Genomic DNA, 19,239 nt, shown 5'->3' on the forward strand with positions numbered 1-19,239 from the left:
CATTGGCTTTCTTTATGCATTCATCCATTCAGAGTTTTATTTATTCTTGCCTTGATATTGGTTTTTCTTAGAGCAACACATATATACTGATTGCTGATAAAATAATTTCCATTAATTTCTCGAACATACCCGACACGTGTTAATTACGATTACTCTGATCTTACACTCAAACAAATAACATTGATGTATTTCCCTCCCGCGAGCACATATATTGTCTAACGTAAGCGAAAACAAGCACATTCTTTAGCTTGTTACGTTTTTGGAATAGTAAAAGAAAATTGAGGAAAAGATCGAAATGTGAACAAAATACAGCGCTGGCGTGAGATTATAATCGAATGGAAACGAGACTAATACCTAAGTATCTTTGCACCATAACTCCTTTTTTACATAAAATTGGTCAGTAAATAAATTCAACTGTCCAGCCTTAAACTAACTATTCTGTCCGACGAGTTTGGATTTATTGGTTCGATCCTGTCAACTTGGTACCGTTCGTCAGTTTTAACTTCAGCAAAATTTATGAGGTCTGCGAATGTACTGTACCATCTCCGTATTAATGGCCCATCAAAAATTGCTCTGCAAAGGGTGTGTCGATACACCCGAACATTAATTTTCAGCTTACTGCAGAACAGCATACATTAGTAATCTTACATTAGTTTGGTTCCGTTTACATGATACCTTCTCGCTTTTCCGAGTGAAACCTTGCAGTTTTACACTCGCCCTGATTTTAATATCATTTTAGTTTACACGATGAGTGGCAGGTCGGTGTGGACGAGAGGTTCAGCGTTGAGTATGAAACTTCATACTCAGAGTATCCGACAACAGCCCTTCTTGTTCCGATTGGGCTGCGGGGTCGTGTTTTGGCTGATTTTCTTTCTGTTCGAGATGTCTCGAATGAGATCGTAAAAGATCTGCATACACGGGTCACCATCCGGAGCGCATCATTCGACCGAATCGCAAAAGCGCCTCCGCAAACAGGAGGAAAACAGGATGCATGCAATCGGGTAGCAGTATCATTATCGTTCGCCAATGTGCATCATTTTGTTTTATTAAAAAGAAAGGTAAAGAACCGACAAAAAGTATAGTAAAATACTAAAAACCAAGACAAAAAATTATTAAAATAACATAAATACTAAAGCAATAATTAAAATCCATACCGCACTCAAGCTTAGCTAGAGAATTAAACTGTCCCTGATGTTTGTTTTATATTTTTTGTTTGAAAATCAACAGACACTTTGGATGTTTAAATCGAATTGAGTATGATTTTTTGATGAAAATGTAAACATCTCACAATGCACTGCACTTAACAACTCTGCTAAAGCGTGTAATGGAGCAGCAATGTGTGGGTATGTTTGAGTTACGCCATCCAATCGGTGCAACGCCAAGGAATGTACAAACAACGAGCCAAAATTTCCAATACAATACCGTTCAATAGCGTTAAAGAAGCATAGAGAGCAAAGGTTGAAAGCATCATAGAAATATTCACAACAACACCACATTTGCAGCACGATTCGGTTTTGCATTAGATGGAAAGAATACTTTGAACAGTAAACAAACATGAGTTATTCTTCATCTCTATTTGTTCAGACCTTTAGGGCCATTCCTAAGACATGCACACTGCAGCTTCGGTGTGATACCTAACAAAAATACATTTTAATGATACGTAAAGGCGTATGAGAAGAAATATATAGAATAACTAAGCTAAATAGGACCTCAAAGGGATAGGCTAAACGTGGTACGGAACACATTATGCAATCCGTATTGCACATAAACATGAAGTATAAGCAACCTCCTCACGCAGCTCGCATACCGGAATTAATTATATCTATCAACACGCCTCTGATCGTGTTAATTATCTTATCTTTTTCAAGTGTTGGAAATTTTCGATTGCTAAAGTAACATTAAATAGCGATGTATGTGTGTGTCTATGGGTATGTATTGTAGGATTTTTGCATACTGTAAATGGATGCACTTTTAAAAATTATGATAATGAGGAAATATAAAACGCAAGCCGTTGCGTTTTAGGATTCTTGAAGAATGGTGAGTATCTTCCCTCTTGTTACCATGGTCGTATGCCCTGTTCTTGGACGCATCGTACCACCGATTCCCCGTGAAATGAGACGTAGGTGTTTCGACTCTATAATGGCATACATTTGATTTTCCTCCGCTTGGACTTGTCTTTAACGCGACCGTTTGTAGTCTTCGAATCTTCCGTCTTCCGTGAGCGTATCTGACGCATCAGGTCAAAGAAAACCTGCGGAATAAGTAGTGAGGTTTCACAGCACAAATGCAATATAAGCTGACGATCAAAAGGAATAGCTTGAAGATTATGAATAAAGACAAAAAGACAAAAGACTAGATCTTGGGATCAGGTAAAAAATACCTTTGGAATAGGGAAGAGGGAAAACATGTGGGCCAATAACTTACTCCCAATTGAAAGATAGAATCTTGGAGCTACATAACTAGTAAATATTTAACCTTAAGTTTTACTATATTTAGAGGGTAAAAACTGTGAGAGTTCTATGTCCACTTCGCACATCATGCAATGGTGATAGGTGTTAATTTGTTAATTTCGAGCCAGTTATCCTAACTTTGTACAGTCGTGATAATGTCACACACAAACAATGCGTGGTATGCCCTCCCCCACTGTGCTTACATGACATTTGCCAAACATAATTTAATTACGCCCAAACTTGCGACAGAATATGCAAAATATTTCTGATGAGTAACAGAGTTGTATAAAAGCAACATAACAGAAATCGGATACATACAAACAATGCTACAAAGAAAAGATGATTAAATGGCAGCTTATACTAGCCCAGACTCGAGGGGAGATAACGAACCCTGAGTAAGCAACTATAGCAATACGCAAACATCCGTTATGATATGGCGGGTGCATGTTGGAATGATTGATACGATGACACATACCTTGTCGACGTTTTCGCGTGTTTTAGCCGATGTTTCGACGTATGGCACACCCCACTGCTGGGCACGGGACTGGCATTCAGCTAGTGGTACCTTTCTTTTGTCATTCAAATCGCATTTATTCCCAACCAACAGGAAGGGTATGTTCTCATCGTTCTTGACACGTAATATTTGTTCCCTGTGGGGTGCAAATGAATGACAAAAAAGGTCAATTAGCATTGCACCCAGTGGAAGGGGGTGGTGTATATTCCGATCACATGGTATGCGTCGCGCGTGGATGCTAGTTACCGGAATTCCTGAGTGGCTTGAAAGCTATCGTCTTCGGTTATGGAAAACACGCAAAGGAATCCTTCCCCACTGCGAAAATAGTTGTCCCGGATCGCGGCATAGTCCTCTTGGCCCGCCGTATCCAGGATGTCGATTTGGACCTCTTCACCGTCCAAGACAACCTGTGAAAGGGCCCCGACGTACGGTGAATAACGGAGAAATCGTCGACTTTCCCACCGTACAAATTAACATCACAATAGACCCGAAGCTTGGCTTTTCCCTCGTCTGTATACCTTTTTACGGTAGCTGTCTGCTTTCGTAGGCTCGTAGTCCTCCACAAACTCGTCGTACATGAACTGCAGCGTTAGCGCGGATTTCCCGACTCCGCCGCTACCCACCATAATCACTTTATGCAAGGCAGGCCCAGTAGTAGGTTTTTTCGACATCTTAACACAAAATAACGCGAGCAATCGACTGCTTTCGGTAGGAGTTTGGAAAGTTTCCAAAACAATTTAGAAGCTTATGACAAATACGTTTGACGTTTGAACAACAGAGGTCACGCCTTGTTCTGTCAATGCTCCGTCAGATGCTGCAAGCAAATTCCACGTATACTCGCAGTAGCTTCAAAACAGCTGTTTGTCTATAAAATGAGTAATACTTTATGTAATGTACGTAAGCTTTAATGTCCCGTCGATGTACTTTACTTATACGTTAAAGTAGTAAATAAATGTTTTTTCGTTATTTATTCAATCCGAGTACACACGAAGCGTATTCGTTATGAATGTCATTTTTGACAGACAAAAGCGACTGTCGCCCAGTCTAGTTCGTTTCGGTCAACGCGCAGTGTGGGCACAGCCTCGGGAGGTAATTTTACAATTGGTAAGTTTACGTAATCAGTGTTATTTTACATATCTCTATTTATACTTTAGAATAAGCAGTTCCTAGTGGCCATTTCCTTTTCTTCCCGTACTCGTTGTTAGATAATCTGATCGATATACTTGTTTTAACCTCTCAGTTTTCGAAACGAGCAAAGCATCCAGAACTCTAGGATGTTTTCGACGATGAAATCGCTGATGACCACTGCGGTCCGGGCTGAGCAGGTGCTCGCCCGATCGTACGCGGCCAAGGCAGCGACAAAAGCCGCCGCCTCTGCCCAGGGCAAAATTGTGGCCGTTATCGGTGCCGTCGTGGACGTGCAGTTCGACGAGCAGCTGCCGCCCATCCTGAACGCCCTGGAGGTGCAGGACCGCAGCGCCCGGCTGGTGCTGGAGGTTGCGCAACATCTCGGCGAAAACACCGTCCGCACGATTGCCATGGACGGTACGGAGGGTTTGGTGCGCGGACAGCGCGTGCTCGACACCGGATCACCCATCCGTATTCCGGTGGGTGCTGAAACGCTCGGCCGTATCATCAACGTTATCGGCGAGCCGATTGATGAGCGCGGTCCGATCGACACCAACCTATCGGCCCCAATTCACGCCGAGGCTCCCGAGTTCATCGAGATGAGCGTCGAACAGGAGATTCTGGTGACCGGTATCAAGGTCGTGGACCTGCTGGCTCCGTACGCGAAGGGCGGTAAGATTGGTCTGTTCGGCGGTGCCGGTGTCGGTAAGACCGTACTCATCATGGAGTTGATTAACAACGTTGCTAAGGCGCACGGTGGTTACTCCGTATTCGCCGGCGTCGGTGAACGCACCCGTGAGGGTAACGATCTGTACAATGAGATGATTGAGGGTGGTGTCATCTCGCTGAAGGACAAGTCCTCCAAGGTCGCACTGGTGTACGGTCAGATGAACGAGCCTCCCGGTGCCCGTGCTCGTGTCGCTCTGACTGGACTGACCGTCGCCGAGTACTTCCGTGACCAGGAGGGTCAGGATGTGCTGCTCTTCATCGACAACATTTTCCGTTTCACCCAGGCCGGTTCGGAGGTGTCCGCTCTGCTGGGTCGTATCCCGTCCGCTGTCGGTTACCAGCCAACCCTGGCCACGGACATGGGTAGCATGCAGGAGCGTATTACCACGACGAAGAAGGGTTCCATCACGTCCGTGCAGGCCATCTACGTGCCGGCTGACGATTTGACCGATCCGGCTCCGGCTACCACCTTCGCTCACTTGGACGCCACCACTGTGTTGTCGCGTGCCATCGCCGAATTGGGTATCTACCCGGCCGTCGATCCGCTCGATTCGACCTCGCGTATCATGGACCCGAACATCATTGGTGCCGAGCACTACAACATTGCCCGTGGTGTGCAGAAGATCCTGCAGGACTACAAGTCGCTCCAGGACATCATCGCTATCCTGGGTATGGATGAGTTGTCCGAGGAGGACAAGCTAACGGTCGCGCGCGCTCGCAAGATCCAGCGCTTCCTGTCGCAGCCGTTCCAGGTGGCCGAAGTGTTCACCGGACATGCCGGCAAGCTGGTGCCGCTCGAGGAGACCATCAAGGGCTTCACGAAGATCCTGAACGGAGAGCTTGACCATCTGCCCGAGGTCGCCTTCTACATGGTCGGCCCCATCGAAGAGGTCGTAGAGAAGGCCGAACGTCTGGCCAAGGAAGCCGCCTAAGAAGGGACAGCTGCTGGTGCGTTCGATCATCGTTCGCCGAATGGGGCCTGCTGAAGGAGCTCCTCGGCCTTCCTCCCACTTCAACTGTAGAGCCCCTTCAGACACACCTCATTCTTGAGGCGAAGAGCTAGTGCGTTAGTTATAAGCGACTCAGTAACATAATCGATTCATCCGGAGGACGGTACGAGCTGTATATTTGTTTGTTTCATTAAATGGAATGAACAGAAATGTTTGATCCAATACTCATGGAAATCAGTCAGTTTATTGCCAAAGAAAGCATCACCTGTACTCTCTTGCAGATGTGAAATGTAACATTTCTTATTAGCGTGATGAATCATTTTTAACTTTACGTGGAATTGTTGCCGCCCGCAGATACGGATTATCGATGGGAGCTACAGTACTGGAAGCAGGAATAGATGCACTCGGCGTGCTGTTACCAGCATTACTCGTAACCATGGCATCATTTTTTCCTACGGGTGGGGATGACATTTCTTCAATGTCTTGTTTCTCGTCTTTCTTCGGAACTTCTCCATCTTCGTCGTCGTCATCGTCTCCAGCATCGGGTTCTTCCTTAGTTTCCGTGATGTCTTCCTTTCGGTTCGCTACCAAGTAGTAATATTCAAGCTCCTCAAAATCGAATATCTGATCGCTGGGATTCAGCGCTTGCAGGTACGGAGGAAACGAAGGCTTGCAGGCAATCAGAGGAAACATAGGATTTTCCTCGTTGTCGAACAAACTATCGAATTCGCTTGTTTTTGCGAGAAACTTAGTCAGCGCTTTCTCCACATCCCGCTGTTGCTGAGCAGCCTTTTCTCGAATCACTTCGTATTCCGTTACTGGTTGTTTATGAGTCTGTGCAGATGAATCGATGAAATGAAATGAAAATGATGAAAAATTTATTATTTACAAAACCGCTTGTCATACTAACCGGTGTCCGAATGTATGCATGTGGATCAGGAAATGCTGGCATATGATTTGGAATGTGCGATGGGTGAGAAATTTTCTGGCCGGCCTGCAATATCGATTGTTGTTTCTGGGCTTGCGCTTGCTGGGGCTGTGGAAGCACATGCCGTCCTTCCCGTTTCGCGAATGTGTCTAGACCACGAATAGAAATACCCATATTGATTAAGGCCACCACCACATCTCCAATCACAGGTTGCGTTCGACCAGCTAGTTCGCAATAGTTCCGGGCTGAATGTCCCAGTTCAATTAAAACTGAAATAAAAAGAACAACATTACTATATCGGTAGCATTTGCGTCGGCAAATACTATGGCTATTACAGCTTTGCATCATTTCGGTGAGCGTTTCTAGTGCATCCTTGTCAGCAGAGGTAAATCCTGTTTCCTCTAGCTGTGAGGCGATGGCCATCGTTAAAAAACGACGACGTGCCATTTGTGTGGCATTTAGTTCCGACATGGTAATCAAATTTCACTAAATACAATTCATATCACTCAAGGAATAAACTCCAAACATTAAAATGCTGTATGTTTTTCAAATCGATGTTGACACTCTAAGCAATTGTCAGCTCGGTTCTGCGCTGGGCGAAATTCTTGCAAGATTGGGCGTTGCAAAAAGTTTGATGTGAAAAAGATTCAAATCGCTGTTCAAACGGGACGTTTCGAATCCTAATTTTAAATAATAAAATTTCTTTCTATCATTCCGTTCAACGTGAACATAAAACATTTATTTATTACTTTAAAAAAAAATTATTGTTTTATGTAAAAAATAATAACACTATTCTGAGAAAAGATCGTGAGTGCTTTCTTTTCCGTATTGGTTTGATGCACTTTTCGGTGGTAAGGGATTAAACACTAATCAACGACCTACCAATGATTTCAATGAAGTTAACAATTTATTGTATATTACAGAACCGAATCTTGCCTTAAATGAAATTCTGGTATTGAAGTATGGTATAATGGTTCTCCTTTAAGGATTTGTGAATTTGATGCTGTAATTCGTACTGCGACGTAGTCTCCCACACTCACTGGCCTTAAATCATCTTTTTTGGCGTGTTGACTAGACATTATTGGTCCGCTAGGTAATATTACTTTTACATTACCGTCGTTACGACCAGCAAATTCAATTCGCGATCGTTTACTATAGCCCTCAATCAATATTAGTTCCGTTTTACCAACAAACTTACTGTTCAGCCGTTCGGCACCTCTCCGAAAAGCGGATATCATTTGTCGCAACCGCTCCTGCTTTATTTCTTCCGGTACGTCGTCGTTAAATCGGCGATGGGCGGAAGTTTTCTCTCGCATACTATATGCAAATAAAAACGCCATATGGTAGCCGACCTCTTCAATTAGGGAAACAGTATCAAAAAATTCGGAATCTGTTTCACCGCAAAACCCACATATAAAATCACTTGAAAGCGTCACATTCGGTATAATGCAGCGAATTTCTTTAACTAAGTTTAGGTAAGCTAAAAGAAGAAAACATAATGTTAAATATCATAAAAGCATAATAGAACCATTTTATTTTATTTTCTCGCTTACCTTCTCGCGAATAACCTCGCCTCATGCGTTCCAAAACTTCTGAGTTCCCGGACTGTGCTGGCAAGTGTAGGCTGTTGCAAAGATTCGCATGTTTCGTGATAGTTTGCAAAACATCTCGAGGAAAGTCTTTGGGATGCGGTGATGTGAAACGAATCCTAACCTCGGGAACAGTCTCTGCCAAATCTGCCAGAAGTTCAGCGAATCGCAGTCCTCCGATTTTACTTTTGTATACGGTGCGGAAGCCTGGTGCTAAAATAGTTGCTTCTTTTGTATCAGATTCCGATGAGTTGATACTTGTGTCTCGATAACTGTTGACATTTTGGCCTAGCAGCGTTACTTCTCTTATTCCTTCACTTTCCAGTTTAAGCAATTCATCGCGAATCGACTTAATGGGACGGGAGCGTTCTTTGCCGCGAGTAAAAGGAACTATACAATAGGAACACATGTTGTCGCATCCTCGCATAATAGAAACGTACGCCGTCTTCGATTTTCGGTCCAGTTTTACCGGAACTACGTCAGCGTATGTTTCATCCAACGAAAGCAGCACGTTGATAGCTTTCTGCCCTTTTTGACCGATTGCTAGCAATCTTGGTAGGTCCTTATATGCGTCTGGTCCAGCTACAACATCAACCGAGTGTTCCTTTTCTACCAATTGCTTTTTCAGACGCTCCGCCATGCAACCTAGTACACCAATCTGCAATGGTTTTTCGGCATTCGATTCTCTTTTCTGCTTTAACAAGCGAAGGTGCTTCAGCCGATTCCATATCGTATCTTCGGCTCCTTCTCGAATAGCACATGTCATCATTAAAACGATGTCCGCTTCTTTTAACTGTACGGTGCGCTGATAGTCGTGAGATTTCATTATCGACCACACTATTTCCGTATCATTGGTGTTCATTTGGCAACCATACACTTCGAGAAACACCTTTCGCTTTTGACCCCGGAGGGATTCAGCCGATATATAAGGTACATTTTCGTTTCGTGCTGCCATGTAAATGTTTGCAGTTTCAGACGATGCACGGATAAAATCCTGCAGTGAGGGACCATCTTTAAAATGTTCGAGGCTTCGTGTGCTGCTGTATTGTTCTTTTTTTAAGGCCGCACATTTGGCAATAGGTTGTCGAATTTTCTTGAAGAGCATCCAATGTTTTGTTAATGAATTCATGTTGAATAATGTTTTGTTTTGCCGAGAGTAGTTTATAGTAATTACTTTGTTCACATGCTTTAATTTTAGTTTAACATTGCATAACTCATTTTATCATCTCTTTCATATACACATGATACTGTTTTTAAATAAGAGAGCACATGGTCCACGTATGAACCCACTCTAATACATATCAAATATAATAAACTAGAACACCTTACTTTTAAGGATGTTTGGTGAGATGAAGTTGAATAGCTCTGGTTGACTATACTTGTATATCGTAATGATACTGGACCCGGCAAACAGAGTTTGGTCAGGATCCAGAGTAATTACATAACCTAAAAGTAAAGACGCCATAGTTAAAACCAAATATTAATCTAGTAGTCGTAAGAGATAACATTTTTTGAATAAATTTACCTCCAAGATTACAATAGTTACCTTACAACCTATGTTGAACTAAACAAAACAATGCAAACACACTTCCTTATACTGGCATAGCAAACGTCAGAAATGATAACACAAATTCAAATACTCTTTCAAACCGCGTAGCATCAAATTAATAGCCGTTAAATAACATTAAGCTTATTTAGATTTATTTTATGCTTGAAACACACCACAATTATCCTTTTTGTATAAATCTATTTATCCATCCTATAAACATACCGGGAGAAATTTTGTTAATACGTCTTTTTATTTCGTAAAACTTTTACGTGAAGAACAGCTGGAGTAGTACATTTGTCAATTGAAACAATGTCCATTCAAATATAATTAAAAAGACAAAAAAATAAGTTTTGAACTAAATATTTCATAAGCTAGTATTCCATTATTTATTATAACAGCATAATCTGTCATATTCCAATAGTAATTTGTAGCAGAAATATATGCCTGCAAACCTGAGACTGCAGCAATACCATTTAGAAAAGAAGCCTGTAGCAACGGCTTCGAATTAGAAAAAAAAAATAGAAAATAAACCAGCGAAAAACGAAAAGGTACTCTCAGAATACAATACTCTTTTCAAATTTGTTGAGCTCTGTGAAAACAGGATCACCAACCGAAAATCCGCTCCACGTGGGCTTGTGACATTTTTAACGGTTTTTGTAGTTCTTGAAAAACTAGATGCAAAGAATTTTGCATATTAACTGAATCCGCGGATTTCCCAAGGCAACTTACCGGTCGAGTAGAAATCATCTCTAATCAGGCCAGATGGCCAACATCCAGCATGCGGCGGGTCCAGCATGAGAAACCGACGCGCGGGAAATTCTTCAACCGACCGGGCTCCTACGGTCGGAAGCAGCACCTATGACCCGGAGCGAAGACTACCCACCAATGTTCAAACTACCGTACCATTAAATTTGCATTAATACAAAATCTTTTACCCAATTGTCATCGGTCGGTTGGACACCGAAACTGGTATCGGAAAAGATAGGGCTCCATTGTTATTATAATCAAATTAAAACGCAGCTTCCACGTCGCTGTCCCGTGAAAGCCACACCGTCAGATCTTACGTAGTCAGCCGAGAAATACGTTCAACTCCGCAGACACGATCACAAAAAACGTCCATAAGGACAACGTTTTGCCCATTCGAATATTTGGCAACTTGTGGATGTAGATAAAAAAACCATCCGTACTTTTGTCCGTAACAAGCCTCACTATTAATATCGCATAAAGCATTTCGAACAATCACGATTTTACGACTTGTTTTCTGTATTTAATTAAATTATTCTTTCGCTCCCCACGTTCCCGCCTGACTGCCCCTCACCACACGGTGGAATGGGCGAGTAGCGAAAATTAAATTCAATTTGAATTTCGAATAAATAATGCCATTCAACGGAGTCTGGGACCGGCCGGCAGGCTGTCTCGATATCCCTTCAAGGAGGGTCAGCGCACCCGAAGACGTCCGGTTGACAGTTGCGTACGATGTCCTGTAATCCGCACGTGAAAAGTAGCTACCACCATCAGATCCGGTCTCTTCCGTCACCCTCCGGTGGTGTACTGGGTGGGTCAGAGTTTTTTTATCACCATCCCCTATCATGCGTGTGTCCTCGGCCGGCGTCATGCGTGAACTATTCCTTACGCACCGAGCCTGTTTGACCACCGACCACCAACCGTTCCGGTCCGGCCATCGGGCATAGGAATCGCATTAAAATCGGGTGGAAATAAATCTCGCCTCTGATTCGCGAACAATGTAATCCAAATGCGAGGCTCAGCATTTCCTTGATGTTTTTTTTTCATCTCATTCATGTCTCGATCTTGCCACAAAGAAGCTTCGCTCCTATTCCGCCTAGCAAACCGAGCCACATGGGGAGGCTGTTTTGGCGGTTTGGTCTGGCGCCAACTGGCGATTTTTTCGCAGCGCAGGGACCGTTACAACGCACCCAACCATGCAAGCAGCGTGAAAAGTGTGGGAAATTCAAGGATCTGCCAAATCCCGTACCGAATCCTGCCGAAGACGTATAATTAACGCACTACGCAATGTTACACTTTTTTTTGCATGTATGTGCGTATTGCATAAATTATACCTATTTGCGCCCTTTTTCCAATCACAACGGCAAAATAATCGTTGTGCTACGCACAAATTATACGCTTTCCAGCCGCGTAGCTGCTCTATGGGCAACGTTTTCCCGCGTGTGACCAAGTATGCCAAAATTCGACAAAATGGCCGCGAAATGCCGACACTGCCCGCGGCGTTTCGAAGCTGCCCACGAACAAAGGCACTCGCCAACTCCGCCACCATCTGGGCCAATGCAGGCGTGTGCATCATTCCGGGGAGATGCTATTTTTAATTTCCCTTCACATCAACCCAAACGTGCCCGGGGCAGCGCGAACACGTGGCGTTGGTAGGTTATTTCCGCTTTTTTTTGTAGCCAACACCCCTCGGGGATGAGATTTGCGGGATGGCCACAGGGCGGAAGCCTGGAAGGAGCATGAATTTCGTCGCTAAAAATAGTAACCACTCAGCGAGTGCGTAGTGATGGGGGGGCCTTCATCACTTGGCGATGTTGCTAGATTGCGCGAGTTTATGATGAATCGATGCGTTACTCGGCGAAACTTTAGGGAAAGCAATACTCACGCACAGATGGGTTCACCCTCGTTATATCGTCCACTACCGTGTACCAGGCGACGTTATGCGGCCTTTGTTGGCATGAGTGTTTGTAGGAAAGAACGAGCGAAAAACATAAAATATGATTAAAACGCTAACAAATATAGCACAATATTGGCGTATAGAGCTTATACCAAAAAGGACAGACATGTTAAACGTGAGTTTCCTTATTTTGATATCCATCAGCAGTTTATCATTATCTTCATTAAAAATATTTAATACAGTAGTCTCGCATAATTCGCGACACCGTGGGTGTGATACCGGACATCGTCACGTGCATCGGATTGCGCGCCCGTTTTGCAATTGGTTGCAACTGCAACTGTGACGCCATTTTGCGCACGCCAATTGGCCGATTGGACGCCACCGTGATCCATCGCGAACCCGTATGCGCTTGTGGGTATGTGTGTGTAGGAAAAACTGCATGCATGCAACCGCATGCAGATGCACTTCGTGCGAATTTTCCCCAACGCGCGCCTTGCGTACGCACCGGATGCGTACGCGTGTCCTTTGGTGGTGTGCGGTTCGTATGCAGCATGAACGAGGGAACAGTTGATGAGAAGACACCGGCAAGGGAGGGTATGCATCGGTCAGATGCACTGCAATTGGACGGCCGAAATGCAAGTGCGATTGTGCAAGTGCAGAACCTGTTCCCCTTCGGCATGCATGCAACCGATTTGCATTTCTCCTGCCACGTCGGTGTATGTGTGTGATTGGAAGGCGACAACTTCCTAGCTAATGGTCGGGATCCTGATGACGGTTGGAGAGAGAGTTTTTTCAAGCGGGAAGCAAAAAAAATCCTTTATTAGTCTTTGTTTGGTGCATTCGTTTATGCTCCACATTTTCGCAACATAAGTTCCTGTAGCAGCAACCGAGCAAGCCCGGGATAAGGCTAGAATTGGAAGGAAATGTCCAATTTTGTTATTTGATAAGATATCTTTAAAAATCTCTTGATTAGCATAACACGTGTTTTTTATAATGAAAATTTTTATGCAAAATTTTTATGCAAGGAAAATTTGATTAAAAGCACCAAGGCAATACTGTCAATATATAAAGCATTTAAAAATCTAACAAACAATGTACACTCGTCCGTTAATTCTAATATATCAATCCCATACGTCGCTTTTTTTTGTTTCAGCTGCAACACGCGCAAACATAGCGCATATTCATAAAAAGTAGACGCATCAGGCAAATAGCTTAAGCAAATTGTTCTCATGGTATACGCGCCGAAGCCACGGAAAGCTTTAAAAAGGGTTTTATCTAGCCGATGGTACCTTTCTAGCCTTCGTTTTCGCGGCATTTGCTCCGTTAAAAGGATGCGAATTTCAATCCCGCGAGACAATAGCACACGCGGGCCAGGAATAGGACGCGAATCCGACACGGATCCGGTTGGCGGTCGTTTCGCTAGCGTGGATTCCTAGACCGGCCGCTAGTTCCCATCCGTTCGAGCCGCTTTCATTCGCCGGATCGCCCGGATGACGGTTGATGAGGGACTTTCCATTCATGTGCCGGGTACGGTCGCCGGTAGCGGTGATATTTTGTGCAAAAGCAAACGAACGCGCGACCCATAAGAAAAAATGGCGAACTAGTTATCCCTTTGCGGATTCTTTGGTGGATTCTGCCCCCTCGTTTCGCTTTGTTGTTTAGGAACATCGTCCGGTGGAAGGTACAAACAAATAAACAGACCCCGGCAGCCCGTTTGGATTTCGGGACGATTGCTGGACGGTCCGGTTGGATCGGAAATGAGCCGTTTTTCGCAACGTGTACCACGTGACCCCGAAATTCTCATGACCCTTTTAAGGTGCTTGTAATGCTCGTCCCAGTGCAGCACGTTGGTGCACCTCTATGATGATCGCGATTGCTCTTGAAGCATCGAATTCCCTGAAAAAGATACAGAAAGGACACTGAATTGTGTCCTTAAATGTGCAAGATTTTTGAAACAACTTAAATTTACATGCTGCACGATCGCTGTCCTGCCAGGGATGTATAGTTTTTTTTCCACTCACCGTTGTTTTGCGAGAAGGAATTCGGGAGCGTTCCTTTTCGCTAATTCCCTTCTCTCGCTGCTCTTTTGCTTTAGTCTCTTTCCTTACTCCGTGCGCGTGTGAATCCTAACCGGAGCAGCATTTCACTTTCATCCCCAAGGCTAGAGGATCGGAGCGTCCAGCGTGTTCCAGGAAGGATCAAACGACCGCTGCATCGCCGTGGGCTTGTTTGCGTTCTCAGCTTCGGTTTCTTCGGCTCAACGGCTTTATGATCTTCGGTTCGGTAAAAAAGCAAAATTCCACAACCCCGGTCGCGCTGGACCAGCGCTGGTTTCATCATTAGGATTCTTTCTTTGCCTGTGTTTCCGACCTTCCGACCGTCAACCGACCGCTGTTCGTTCCAAGGCCAGTGAAAAGATGGTCACAAGCGAGAAGGAAGCCCACTAAAGGGACCATAAACCTATCGAACGGCGAATAACGGAGTATCGGGAATTGATTTACCGGGAACGCAAACGCACAGGTTTCGCCCTTTTGCGTTTTTGGTTGTTGAGCGAGCGGAATTTTGAGCTTGCTATGATTTTCAATCCCTTCGACGCCTTTCCACGAGGCGATGGGCTTCCAAGGGCAGCCTATCCTTGGCCCTATCCCATCAGCAAACACACGCATCTGATAAGCGGCCAGCCCTCGACTGTGAGCAAGCGACAGAGCCTTTGCGTCAATGTTTACTTCCGCGAGCCCTTCGACAAGCGGCTTCCAGTCCGATCGCTTCCGGTTTTGTGTCGCAGTCTCCCCGTGCCTCCCACCGAAGCCCGCGCCCAGCAAAACCGGTCGCGGGATTATCCTTGCGCCTCACACCGAACGGGATTCACGCGCGTCAAATACGGCAACGCGCGCCGAGGGAAAATAGGGAGGAAATCACACCGGCCAACGCGGAAGTACCGAACAGGGAGCTTTCTCAGGGTGCACAAACAGTGGCACGAAGCGACGAGTCCTTCCCGAACTGCATTATACATTCGACCGTGGCCTGTGAAACGCGGAAGCAACTGCCGAACGTCTACAGCCGCTGAACATCCAATATTCCACGCACCCGAAACCGTTTCGTTCCGTTCCGGTAGTCACAACCTCCAGGGCGGAAGAGCATAGAAGGGCGCCTTATCTTCCCTGCCCAAACCACTGCGCTGACTTTCGCCTCCCAGCCGCTGGACATGTTCCATAATGCATCGGAATGCGGTACAAGGAAAGATGGGAGCCGCACGTTACATTGTAGCACGCCACGGGGACCTTGGGCGGTTTGGAACGGGTTTTATCAACGAGCCCTTTGGGCCGAAAGGGAGGTGCAGTTGCACACGAGGCGGTCGCGCTTGATTTGGGCTGAGATCTCGCGCGATCACGGCGCTGGAATCGATAATTGGCGTCCCTTCTCGTTTTTGGAGCGGTTTGGTTCGATCGTTGCCTACTCGATGGTGGTTTGTAGATGGAAGTTAAGTTTTTGGAAACGAGATGCATCGTAGATGGCTTAGATCGTTCAAATAGGCAGTTTGTGGGCGCCATGTTTTGTTTCTTATGCATTCGAATAGTGCGTATCTAAAGCATGGTATTCCTCTTTCAAAAAAAAAAAATATTTATTAGCTAACTCCAATCAATCTTCAATAATCTGTATTTAGGAAATTGGCTCTGATTGCTTTAATGCTACCTTTCCTATAATAAAAATATGGTTTATTCACTCAATACTCGATTCCTTTTACATATTCAGAGCTCCCTCGCGAAATTGAAAATGAATTGAATCTTCACTAAATTATCTTAACTATTTCAAATGTTTCTCTTTCAGCTTAGACCTACGCTAGCAGTCAACAAGCATGGAAAAATGATTCAACTCAAGGCTCAAGCGAGGGAAAAACGATTCAACAAGACGGAGATTGTTTTTGTCAGACATCAGGTGACAATGATTTCTAGTTTTGAAGCAAATTTTCATTGAGTTGAAAGAGAAGTTCTCTGCATGTTTTTCAAACAAATGTGTGATTTATCATCGCAATGGCTCGAGCAAAATGTCGTGCATAAATAAGAAAGCCTTCTATTTTCAAAAGCTAATACTTTCCAAGCACAAAGCCAGTGACAAATTTGGACTAAATTTTAAGCCCCAAAGCGAGTGATTTCCCACACAGCTAAAAAGCGAACAAGGGCTAGCGATCGTCACGTCTCCATAATGTGGGCCCCCTTTTTACGACGCGCTCTCGTGTGGAGCCGCTTTCGAAACGCGTCAAGGGCGCGGCCTGCGTGTCAAGTGCAACCTGCCGGCCGGCTTTTCGACCTTCGCCCTGGGGTTTACGTGAAAAATCCTCCATTTCCATCGGAAAGCCCGCGACTGGTGCGTAATCGGCTCATCCGTGCATGAAACGGTCGCGCCTGCGCGGATTGAGCCGCCATTTTTGCGCCGCACCGAAAGTTGTCTTGTTGGCAATTCAAGCCATTTCGGTCGCTGTGTCTCTCTCTCTCTCTCTCGCTCTCGCTCTGACTTTTGTGGTGTTCAACGCACACTCCGTTACATTTTTGCTACCCTCTCAAGGGGGTAAGATGGTGATAACTTTGCCACAACCCCCTTAGATCGTACCACCACCAACGAGGGTGCGTTCTTATCGGATCGGGGCGAGTTCACCCTCGTGAACGGCGATCGTGCGTGAGTGTGCGTTTACCCAACCGTGGGGCCGACTTTTCGCCCCAAATGTCGCACGCCGTGGGGAAGTGGTGTGTAGAGTTGCGGCTGATCTTGTTATTTTTTTTCTCGCCCATTTCGCCCCACATCAACCCCTATTGCGGGCGATTCGAACGCACAGACACACGCGTGCACCCTCGATACACGGACGGGAAACGGAACATGAGGCTTCTCGCTCGCTCCTTCTCCGGTCCGGTAGGGGAGCAACCCCCAACGCAACACACACACACAACAAGTGGGGTAGGCAGGAATAGGAAGAAGCGACCATGAAATGACCAAAAAAACAAAAAGTCGACGAACCGGTAGCGAGTGTGAGTGTGCGAGATGATTTGACCGAATTTTCTCGACTCACCCTCTACCCCTTTCGCCTAGGCCCCCCAAGACCCACCTCCATTCGTCGTCCACCCGAGGTGCATGCGTCTTACGCCAGCGCAAGATCGCGGACATTTTGAACGGAGCTGTCTTGTGGGGTGGATTAAGCACACGAACGCCACGTCAGTGGGAAGAAGTGCAACCATTTCGCGAAAATTCGCACACATGCAGCAGGGGGTTGGTGTCTGGGATGGCCAAATGGGGTTTGGTAAGCATTGGACACTGGGCTTAGCACCGTTCGAGTCGAAGGAACTTCCGCTTTTAGGGAATTTATTCTGACCGATCGGAGTTAGGGGATGAAGTTTTCACCCCTATCAAGGTAGACTGTTCAAAAATGTCCTGAATCCATCGATTATGACCATTTGATTAGGGATACTTAATCCAGGAATCAAAATACACAGTTATGGATTTTTTTGTAATAAAAACTGTGTTCTTTATTTTCAACGACTAAACGTCCATTGCAGGATAATGTGGCTAATGGATTTACAAAAGTTGGTTCGATACTTATTGTAATTTTACGAACGTAAAAGCGGTGGTAAAAATAACAGTCATGCTACAACAAATACCACGTTTAGTCGATTGCCTGTTTTTCGATTCAAAGGATGATTTTCCTACACTCACACGAGATGACCTCGAAGAGTCCTGATCTCATATCCTGCTGGCGGTTGTCTAGCGCTTGTTTTCGTCCTATTTCGCGTTGGTGTGTTTGTTTCTGGCTATTTCACGCCATAGCAACATTCCAACCGAGCACATTGTGCACTTTCCTAGCGTCTGTCCAACCCCATCCCCCCTACCTCTCTCCCTCCCTCCTCTACGTCTCTCCGAAAGGCGTCGACGACGAAGCCGGCTCCAACCAATCGGCTTGGTAGTGGTGAGTGACTCTGCCTCCCTTCCTGTCCCTTCTGGCTGGAATTCGAGCGCCAGCCGTAGTTGTGACTGTGTGTGATCGACTCCTTCCTCCCTCCCCCGCATTAGAACTACTCCTCCTCATGCCGGGTCCTACGACGAATGGCGGGAGAATACTAAGAAATCTTCCGGGATTCGACACGAGGGTTGTATGCGGTTTTTTTCTAATCAAACTATTTTTCAAAAATCTCTCTCTCTCTCTGCTCCCCCCCCCGCCCTCTCTCTCGTGCTTTTTGTTGTTTTTTCTCTCATCCTTCCTATCTCTTTCTGTCTTCGTTTTAGATTCTGATCGTTAAACATTGCTTCCAAGCGAGAGTAAAAGAGATAGCAATAGAGAGAACTAAGGGGTGGGCGGGGGTATAGGGTGACTTCCCTGCTCCACGGACCTTCCTCGTCATCCCCAACGTACCCTCATTCTAATCGCTCCCGGCCCGTTCCGTCCCGTTCCTCTGGGCATCCTATTATTATTTTCGATAGACTGCAAATGTGTTCGTCGCCCTTCCCGCCTGCTTCCCTCATCAAGCCCCCCCTCCCACTCCCCCCTCCTCTTCATCCATGCTCTCATGAAGAAAGGGGGTGAGAGTACGCGGGAAGGGCCCGCCCCTACGTCAGGCGTAAGCGCGAATGCGTACGCCAATATATGTGTGTGCCGGTGGCCGTGGTGGAGTAGGGATGCGGGTGGGGGGCTCTTGTGGCACCCAATTTTCTGTCTGGTCGTCGATCCTGCCGGCGAGGGACTATCTCTGCACGCTCTCGGTTCGACCCGGTGGACC

At 45.6% G+C, this 19,239-nt stretch overlaps 4 protein-coding genes across 5 annotated transcripts; 1 reads left to right on the plus strand and 3 right to left on the minus strand.

Moving 5' to 3' along the window:
* Positions 1-20: 20 nt before the first annotated feature.
* LOC128731344 (ras-related protein Ral-a) lies at positions 21-3,635 on the minus strand. Of its 2 annotated transcripts, none has more exons than XM_053824456.1 (4): positions 3,483-3,635; positions 3,211-3,371; positions 2,926-3,100; positions 21-908 (listed from the first exon to the last, which is right to left on the minus strand). In XM_053824456.1, the coding sequence occupies exons 1-4, from the start codon at positions 3,633-3,635 to the stop codon at positions 804-806; spliced, it is 594 nt and encodes a 197-aa protein (XP_053680431.1). In that variant the 3' UTR covers positions 21-803. The 2 variants fall into 2 exon arrangements, with proteins under 2 accessions (XP_053680431.1, XP_053680430.1); XM_053824455.1 differs by lacking the exon at positions 21-908 and adding an exon at positions 1,598-2,251.
* Positions 3,636-4,023: 388 nt separating this feature from the next.
* LOC128731343 (ATP synthase subunit beta, mitochondrial) lies at positions 4,024-5,995 on the plus strand. The gene is made up of 2 exons (XM_053824454.1): positions 4,024-4,068; positions 4,205-5,995. Exon 2 carries the CDS (start codon positions 4,239-4,241, stop codon positions 5,751-5,753), a length of 1,515 nt encoding a protein of 504 aa, XP_053680429.1. The 5' UTR covers positions 4,024-4,068; positions 4,205-4,238; the 3' UTR covers positions 5,754-5,995.
* Positions 5,996-6,074: 79 nt separating this feature from the next.
* Positions 6,075-7,170, minus strand: LOC128729254 (transcription initiation factor TFIID subunit 8-like). Its single transcript, XM_053822924.1, has 4 exons — positions 7,035-7,170; positions 6,682-6,968; positions 6,200-6,605; positions 6,075-6,145 (listed from the first exon to the last, which is right to left on the minus strand). The coding sequence occupies exons 1-4, from the start codon at positions 7,168-7,170 to the stop codon at positions 6,075-6,077; spliced, it is 900 nt and encodes a 299-aa protein (XP_053678899.1).
* A 446-nt stretch (positions 7,171-7,616) lies between these two features.
* LOC128729265 (CDK5RAP1-like protein) lies at positions 7,617-9,417 on the minus strand. The gene is made up of 2 exons (XM_053822934.1): positions 8,253-9,417; positions 7,617-8,179 (listed from the first exon to the last, which is right to left on the minus strand). Exons 1-2 carry the CDS (start codon positions 9,415-9,417, stop codon positions 7,617-7,619), a joined length of 1,728 nt encoding a protein of 575 aa, XP_053678909.1.
* Positions 9,418-19,239: the final 9,822 nt, after the last annotated feature.

The sequence above is a fragment of the Anopheles nili genome, chromosome 2, assembly GCF_943737925.1.
Source record: "Anopheles nili chromosome 2, idAnoNiliSN_F5_01, whole genome shotgun sequence".
Lineage (NCBI taxonomy): Eukaryota > Metazoa > Arthropoda > Insecta > Diptera > Culicidae > Anopheles > Anopheles nili.